This window comes from Mastigoproctus giganteus, chromosome 8 (genome assembly GCF_048544385.1).
Source record: "Mastigoproctus giganteus isolate SK-2022 chromosome 8, ASM4854438v1, whole genome shotgun sequence".
In the NCBI taxonomy this organism is placed as follows: Eukaryota; Metazoa; Arthropoda; class Arachnida; order Uropygi; family Thelyphonidae; genus Mastigoproctus; species Mastigoproctus giganteus.
Genome location: NC_143582.1, coordinates 152922147 through 152931737, shown reverse-complemented (window position 1 = coordinate 152931737; position 9591 = coordinate 152922147). Strand labels below are relative to the sequence as shown.

At 36.0% G+C, this 9591-nt stretch overlaps 1 protein-coding gene across 4 annotated transcripts in view; it reads right to left on the bottom strand.

The window, feature by feature from the left end:
• Positions 1–837: 837 nt before the first annotated feature.
• The window catches only part of Tbp (TATA binding protein), a 131755-nt gene continuing 123001 nt past the window's right edge, over positions 838–9591 (bottom strand). For all 4 annotated transcript variants that reach the window (XM_090379829.1, XM_090379831.1, XM_090379830.1 and 1 more), the window contains one exon: positions 838–1178. In XM_090379829.1, coding sequence (XP_090235955.1) covers positions 1102–1178 — 77 coding nt within the window. In that variant the 3' untranslated portion in view covers positions 838–1101. The remainder of the gene's footprint in view (positions 1179–9591) is intronic.

Genomic DNA, 9591 nt, shown 5'->3' with positions numbered 1-9591 from the left:
GCCTAAGTCCTGAAACAGCTCCATACCAAACTTCATGATCAAAATGATAAATTCTGGCAGGAAGTGCTTTCTGCCAATCTCCACACCTAAACATATCAATGAAACGCAAAATTCTAAAAATGTCAAGAACAATCACTCCAAGTGATTTTTTGTATTAGCGATCATGATACTGGGCTCATTGTTAGGGCAGTCATGATACTACTGCCCTAACAATGAACTTAAGGCTATGCAGCAGCTTATGGATGACTGACATATTGATGGATGTTTCTGTGGCCTCTTGGATCAGCTCCATGCTTCTTGCACAAGCCATTTTCAGAAAATACTCTTTATGGTTTGTCAAATATATTCCACATTAGTGGTTAGTGGAAGTAGTCTGAGGCTGTCCAGGCCTTTCTTTTGTTGAGGTATCATCTACAGTCTTTCTCCCATCTTTGAATAACATTCACCAAGTGATTCTGATAGATTCAGATGAGTTGCATGCAGAGGAGGCTACTGATGTGGCATCCAACACACACACACTGAAAGTCTGTAAGTTTTGATCCATTACACATACTAGCTTCTAACCCGCTACTGCACAGTACACAATATTTGTGGACAGTGTCTAAAATGTTTGGTCACAATGTACTTGTATGCTTCTTTATTAAATCTGTATTATTTTGGTGCAATAAAGATTAAATGGAAAATAAATATACTATATGATGTTTCAATATATCTGCTCATGTTATGTTGACACAAACGATTGCTGGTAAATTTAAAAAAAAAATAAACTTCATAATATTACCTGACGATGATTTATTTCATATCACTAAATTCATTTCTTCAATTCATACTACCTGTCTTGATGACAACCGGGCATACCAACTGTTGCATATATACATATCAATGTGTGTATATACATTCATGCAAGTGTTTATGCTTGTGAAAGTATATGAATATATACTTCCTCATAATGAAGTTGGTCGTCAATATAAATCTTCTGAAATAGAACAAAAATATGCCTTGAGCAATGATAATTTATGTCATCAGGCTAGAGCCCAATAACTAAAATTGTATGCAGACTGAAATATGTACAATATGGAATGAAAAACTCATATGATGCAATCATTGCTTTTTGAATCCTTTTAATATGGGATAGATGTTCTCAAAAGCCTCATAAATTTCTGCACGTACTTTAGCCCCTGTAAAAAATTGAAAAATATATTGTTAATAATACAGTTACAGCTCTTTAAACTGTATTATTATTATACAGTTATTTATATAGTTTTATAATCTTACAGTTTTTTAAAATGCCTATAAAAAGTTGAAAACAGAGAATTTTATTTACCATACAGAACTAGTTTTACAGCTATAGTATTACAAGTGCACTGATGATAAATAGCTAAACTATAATAAATCCATTCACAAAAAACAATTACCTAATTGATAATTATGTCCTGTTCTAGAAATTACACAGATTTTAGAGAAAATAAAATGGCAAAATTATAATGCTGATCCCATTATTAAAAACAGTTGACACAAAAGAGCACACTGCAACAAAGATCATCATACTTACCTCTACATAGCAAGCTGTTCACTCACCCACAGCAGTCTTACTGTCAGTCAATAAAGAAGACATTTTTACATCTCTTCATATTTCAAAATGTCAGAGTGCAGTAAACAATGTGTGCATGTGAAACATTATTTTATTATGGAAAGATAGTGAAAAATGAAATCTTTCACTAATCTTTCTTATAGTGAAAGATGAAATCTTTCACTTATTATGGTGCCACACACAAGTTTTCAACTTGTGTGTGGCACCATAATAAGAGGGTACAGTGTTTATTTGAATTGGTACCATAATAGGAGGGTACAGTGTCTATTTGAAAGTGATCCACAATTTGGACAGCTCTCAACTTCAATAAATGATAAAATAGTGTCTCAAGTGCAAACTTTGGTGGTATGAAATGACTGAGGATTAACTGTTCTTGAAATCACTGAAGAAACCTGTTTCTCTCTGATTAACATGAACACTGCCAGCTAGTTGGATGCATCCGATTTGTCTCAACATGCAACTAATGTCAAGGCATTTTTGTATTGTTATCATAACTGAAGATGAAATACAGGTTTATGGGTATGATCCTAAAACCAAAAAGCAGCCATTCCAGCATAGGACTCCCTTCACAAATCAAAGAAATGAGTGGCAAGTGTGCAGCAAAATGAAAGCCGTGTTGCTAATATTTTTTGATTGTGATCCAGCATACTTTTTGATGGTGTTGTCCACCATGAATGCACTCCAGAGAAACAAACAAAGAATTCTACACTGAAGTTCTAAGACACCTTTATGATGGGGTTCAAAGAAAAAGACAGGAGAAGTGAAACTGCAGAAACTTGTTGCTTCACCATGATAATGCATCATGTTTGTTGCTACTAGTAGTTTTTTTTTTTTTTTTTTTTTTGTTAAATGCTGAATTACGTAAGTCTATCACCAATTCATCAGATATAGCTCTGCCTGGCTTTTTGTTTCCCGAACTGGAGGGGAGGGGGGGAGAAGAAGAAAAAGAAGAAAAGAAAAAAAAACAACACTGAAAAGATGCCAAATAAATATACTACAATACTACAAATATTCATAGCTGCCAACTTTGACTTTAAATGGGAGACCAGGTATTTGCAAACAACAGGAAAACAGGAGGTTTTTGGATCAAAATAAGCAAAAACAGGTTTTTTTTTTTGGAAAAGGCAGGAGGTTTTATTTAAAGTCCACAGTGCACTAAAAATTTAATTTCACCTGGAACAATACACATTTTATACTAAAATACAGTACTGGTAAATAATAATCCTATAGTGGAAATCACCCAAAAAAAAAAATCATCCACAGGATTGTTTACCAGTACAGCATGTCTTTAAACATCAGCTAACTAACATTTTTCTGTCTGCAGATTTCTGTTTGAATATTCTATTAAACATCAGTTGATTCTGACTGCTTTGTGACCGATACTGTTACAGACTTTGCCCAATTTAGAAATGTTGAGTCAAAGTTTTGTTCATAACAATGATCCTACTGTTTACATTTGGCTGTCAGGAGCATTTCAAAAGCTTCAGCAGAAGGGTCTGAACACTGTTTTTCTAACCTGGCTTAGACAAAGTTAATAAGGCAGTGGGACTCGCTTTCATTGGTATCATTAGCTTATTTGCTTCTTTTTTTTTTTTTTTTTTTAACCTCTCCAGGAAATTTGCATAACAACAAATTTTCAAATACAATTCAGAAAATTGCTTCGCTCCCTTCTACCTTGTGTCACAAGAACCTGAATTATACATTTTTATATTTTACCATTTTTTAGTGGGGGGGGAGAACCCTCCACACCCCATTCTTCAGCATTCTTGATTCGTTTTCCATTAATACAAAGAGATTTTTAGCTGCCTTCAAAAAACATGGTGTTGTTAAGTCAACACAAACCTTAGATAATGTTTGACCTTGACTTTTGTTTACTGTCATACTAAAAGACAATTTCACAAGAAACTGTGTTTGTTAAAAAAAGAAGTTATATTCTCCTTCGTTTGAATACATATGAATTCATGGTTATTTTTTTTTTTTTTTTAGGAGCATTAGCAACTAAGACCATATTGCTCCGGGGATATGCGGTGGTCATTCCCTGACCTTTCTGCATCCTCCGTATTTGGTGGTGATGGCCTCAAACCCCGGTCTAATCAAGAAGCGTGTGCTACGCACTGCTGCTCTTGCAAACTTGGCTACGGAGGCACCATAAATCCATGGAATATATGCTTTCGATCCAGCTCTGTCACCTGTGACAGTGTTCACAAACCAAACATTTCTTCCTTATTTCCACTACATGTAGTCTTGTGATATAAAAGTTGTCTTTTGTTTTTCGTATCTTTCCTTTCTTAATTGTGAAACCTTTAACTTATTATTTTCAAATTTTTTAATAATCACTTTATTTTCTTCAATATCAGGATTTTTAAGTGTTGCCTCATACTCAAGATCTTTTCTTTTCTTCTCAGCCTTTCTGATACAATCTTTCTCTTTTCTATTACTGCCATTATTAACAACATTGCTAACAGCTGAAGAAACTTTTGAAAAAACTGAATTGTTCCCTTGAGATATGTAGAATTCTAAAAATTAAGAAAGGTCTGTTCGAGCTTTGGATCCTCCACCCAGGAATGCAATGGAATTAGGACAGCAGTGCAGCAAGAACGGATGGAAATACCTGTGGAACGCTTTCGTGAACTAGTGGACTGAACACCTCGCAATGTAACTGCCATTATCCGAGGTGGGCCTACCCATTACTAGGTAGGTATCCCATGATTTCTGTTCACTTGGTGTATAAGATTGCTTTCTTGCATCATATGCTTCTGCTGATGCTAAATTGAATGAGGAAGAACTATTTTCCCTTGTAAATGAGACAAGAACCAGGGAACATGAACATAAAACCTCAAAAAACAACCTAAGATAGGCTTATGAGTTTACCTACAAGCAGCAGATTGTCAAACACTGGAATAAGTTTCCTCTCAACATGGCAGCGGCAGTGAATCTGACTAAATTCAAAGTGAAATTGGATGATTACCCTGTGGGAATGGGAATAGCAATTTATTATATTATTAAAATTGTTTAAATTTTTTTATTATTTTTAATTTATTTTATTATTGTTTTTTTTGGCAAATGAAGTTCGCTTGCTTGCTTGCATCATTCGGCATTAATACTAAACTGATTAGTATTAATGTGGCATATATAAACATTCTCAATTTTTATAGATTACATTATAATCCTTCACTAAATTTAGACAGAAAAATAAAAATGCAAAAATCTTGAAAAGCTGTCAAAAAATACAGAATTTTTGACAGCGTTTCAAATAAAATTCCATTTTTTTAATATCATGATTAACCAATTTCTGCAAATAGTGCCACTTAGTATTAACTTTAGGATTCCTCTGTCATTCCAACTTAATGATCCAATTAGTAAGAGTAGTATTTTTGATATTATCACCTTTCTCTCTTGGCCTTGTCTCACCAAATATTCAAAGATATCTCCAAAATCTTCCAAGTAGATAACCATCTTCACTGTACGTATGCAATTATTTATTTCTCAAATTATGTAATAATACAATACTGTGCTGATGCTTGAACAGTTTAAATATCTTTGCCATTACAATTGCTCCAAACTTTGTGTGGCATTTAACTCATGGAGATATATTCTGAAAAACTTTTCACTGTTACAGTGTTAATGCTTATTTCCATAAAGTATGTCTTAGGAACACTAAGGTAATCATGAATTATCATTACACCTATTCACTTGTCTCTTCTATATTCTTTTTTGGTAACACTCTGCTTAAAATTGTGTGTGTGTGTGTGTGTGTGTGTGTGTGTGTGCGCGCGCGTGCGTGTGTGCGTGCGTGCGTGCGCAACTGTTGAGAGAATGAAGCATCATGCAATCAAAGAGTGCCTTCATTTAAAGGGAATGTGACCAAAAGAAAGTCATGAAGCATGCAGAAAACGTTATTTGAATCTTGTCCTTCACGTGCTGCAGGCAAAAATTGGGTTGCAGAATTTACATATGGGCAAGACAGTGTTGAAGTTTCACCACACAGTAGGAGACTTCTTATTGTGTCCACACCTGCAAATGTGGATGCCATTTATGACCTGATCTTGCGAATAACATTGAAACAACATTTGTTAAATGTTTTAGCAATGAAGGTTTCTTCGAGGATCCCTTAAGCACTGAATGCGGATCAGAAGTGGTGATCAGATAAGAAGAGTGAGGTGTTATCAAGAGATTGTGCAGCATTTTGAAGCTAATGAAGCTCAGTTTTGGAGGTAGTATGTCATTGTGGACGAAACATTGGTGCTCCACTTCGACTCTGAAACTAAAGAACAATCAAAACAATGGAAGCATCCCTCTTCTTCCCCTCCTAAAATGTACTGAGTGCAGAAGTCAGCCAGGATCACTCCTGCATCCCATCTCCTATAATGCAGAAGGAGTGATCATGGTTGATTTCACGGAATGAGGTGCCACTATCAATGCCAACTATTTATTCTAAACTACTGATATTTTTCCACAAGGAATTCAAGCTCAAGAAGAGCGGGAAATTGGCCAAAGGAGTCACTTGCATCAAGAAATGCACCAGTGCATTGTCTCACAAGATCATATATCACAGATTTTTGTTTGTAAGAAAATGCCCTGGTGCATTGTCTCACAAATGCTGTCACTACATAACTGTGGTTTCAAACTATTACAGCATCCAGTCTACTTATCAGATTTGGCTCCATCAGACTATTTTCTATTTCCAAATTTTCAAAGAACTTGAAAAGATAAAAATTTTAGAGTGACAATGCTGTGGTGGAGGCAGTCAAAATCTGAATTTTATTTGAACAGGTTATGAAAGCTAGTTGTTTGTGCCAAAAAGTGTATTGACTTATTATTTTATTTTTTTGTTAGTTATTGGCGCATCGGCTTCTGTGGCTATAATGCACCTCCCAAGGTTTTTGCAGTACTCTGATCCATGCCCGAGGCGGGATTCGAACCCACGACCTTTGGGTTGCCAGGCAGGCACTTTACCCACCCGGCTAGCCCGGTCGGCTGTATTGACTTATATGGGGGGGGGGGGGGACTATGTTGAAAAATAAATGGGTTTTTACAACTTTCCAACATTTCTTCTATGAGAAACTAGAAACTTTTCAACCTCCCCTTATATATGCTCATTGATTCCCTTCACTTTAGAGGTGGTGCTTGTGAATGTCTGCTCTGATATTACTTGTCAAAAAATTCTTAATCTGGAATCTCCTTAAAATCACTTTACCCATTCATTCCAATTAATTTGTTACCATTCTCCCAACTCTACAAATCACTTAGAACACTAACTTGCTTTCATTTTTTGAAAATAGAATTTCGGTAAACTAGTGGTAAAGTTTAATCCTAACAGTAAAGTAATATTTCTTGGTGATTTCACATTCGTTAACTCTAGCTGGCTTAAATTTTCTCATTGCACTGACCGAGATGGTAAAGATGTTGAGGCCTTTGCTAATACTAATGACCTTACAAAATTTGTTCATTTACCTACTAGAATATCAAACAATCTGGACCACATGCCTAACACTTTTGATCTATTTCCTACTAACAGCCATTCAAAATAGACAATTAATTAGTGTTTTTATAGGTACCTTAGATCACAAATTGATGATAAACTTTGTTGTAATCGAGCCTCTGTCCCATGACCATGCTCAAGCATTGTGTCTTTGTCATCAAACAAATGTGAAATGAGATGATCTGCATCATTTCTATTCTTCTATTCCTTGGCCAGGCTATTGTTTTAAATCCTCCAATCCTAATGTTTGCTCAGACCACATCAGTGAAATTATTCTTGTGGAGATGAAATTCTTTGTAACTCATTAATTCTAAAATCTCACCCTTTATCTAAATCTTGGTTATTTAATAAAGGTGATAAGGCTGTTCAAGATAAGAACTTATGTCACAATTGGCTTATATCCAAATCTCCATCTACATTTTCTACCTATAATAAAGCTCAACAGTTTTAAATGAGTTATTAATTAATCCACTTATTAATCAAGCACTTCCTAATTCATTTCACAAATATACGTGGTCTCAATTCTAATCTCAACGATGTCCATTTCCACTTGCAGTCTGCCAAACCCCATGTACTTTTTCTGACAGAATCTCAGTTATCGGTTGATTCAACTACTGCTCATCTCAGATGCCCAAATTATTCGCTGTATGATTCCTTTCGCCTCAAAGGTGGTACTTATGCATATGTCCGTTCTGATATTCCTGTCAGAGATTTGGCATTTTGGAATCTCCTCTCTTTGATCTTCTCTTGCTTAAAATCTCTCTACCTCATTGTGTCAGATTCATCTGTTGTCTCTACCGTTCTCCCAATTCCACTAATCACTTAGAGCTGTTTGACTTCCTCTCTTTGCAACTTGACTTTCTCCAGTCCAACTTTCCTAACAGTGAGGTAATTTTCCTTGGTGATTTTAATGTTCACAACTCCAGCTGGCTTCCGTTTTCTAGTCACACCAATCCAGCTGGTCGAGATGCTGAGGCTTTTGCAATTACTAATGACCTTGCACAGATTGTCCATTTACCTACAAGAATACCGGAATAACCTAATCATACAGCCAATACGCTTGATCTTTTTCTCACAAACAACCCTTCTAAGTACATGGTTGAAGTGAGAGGTCCTTTAGGCACTTCAGATCACAATTTGGTGATTGTCTCTTCTCCAATGGAACCTTTATCTCATTGCTATTCCCAACCTTGTGTTGTTTGGCATTACAAGAATGCAAAATGGGATGACCTAAAAGACTTCTTTTCTTCTTTTCCTTGGTCGGATTACTGTTTCAAAACTTCTGATGTCAACGTTTGCTCAGATCGTGTCAGTGAAATTATTCTTGCAGGAATGGAATCCTTTATCCCACACTCCACTTTAAAATCTCGTCCTTTATCTAAACCTTGATTTTCCAATAAATGTGCTAAGGCTGTTCAACAGAAGAATGTTGCATATCATAATTGGCTTGTTTCTAATATTCCAGTTTCATTTTCTGCCTACACCAAAGCTCGCAACAATTGTAAAGCAGTTATTAATCAGTCCGAACAAGAGTTTGAACAGGCTAAGAGTAGAAAACTTGCTTTTTGCCCTAATGGTAGCCGAGCATTCTGGTCTCTTGCCAAAGCTATTGGCCACAACCTTTTCCAATCTCTGCTCCCACCTCTGTCCAAACCAGATGGTTCTGTTGTTACTTCAGCCAAGGATAAAGTTGACCTGCTAGCATCCCATTTTTCTTCCAACTCACATATTAATGATCTTGGTAAAACACCTCCCACCATTCCCGACACACTCCATTCAATGCCTCCTGTGGTCTTCCGTCAAAAGGATGTCAGAAGGATTTTGAGGAATCTTGATGCTAAGAAAGCTCCAGGTCCCGATGGTATTTCTCCACTTGTTCTCAAAACCTGTGCTCCTGAACTTACTCCTATTCTTTGCCGCCTTTTTTCACTTTCTTATTCCAAAAGTGTTTTTTCTTCTGCTTGGAAATTTGCTCATATCCAGACAGTTCCTAAAAAGGGTGACAAATCCCTCCCATCCAATTATCAACCCAAATGTAATTACTTCTACTCTTTCTAAAGTAATGGAGAAATCAATTAACCGCCAACTCTTAAACTATCTAGAAACCTTCAGTCTGATCAACGATCACCAGTATGGATTCCGTCAGTGTCGATCCACTGGTGATATTCAGTGTTACCCATTTATGGACTAATTCAATGGAAAGGTTCGAGGAAACACAAGTAGTTGCTCTTGACATCTCAAAGGCTTTTGATCGTGTTTGGCATAAAGGTCTTCTAAACAAGCTTCCATCTTATGGTTTGCCAACTTTTTTTAGTAATTGGTTATCCAGTTTTCTCTCTGATCGCTAACTGAGGGTGATGGTAGATGGCTCTCTGTCTTCTAAATTCTTCACTAATGCTGGTGTCTCTCAAGGTTCAGTTATTTCTCCCACTCTTTTCCTCTTGTATATTAATGACCTTCTTCCATTAACTGGAAATCCTATCTATAGTTTTGCCGATGATAGCACATTGCATTCTAC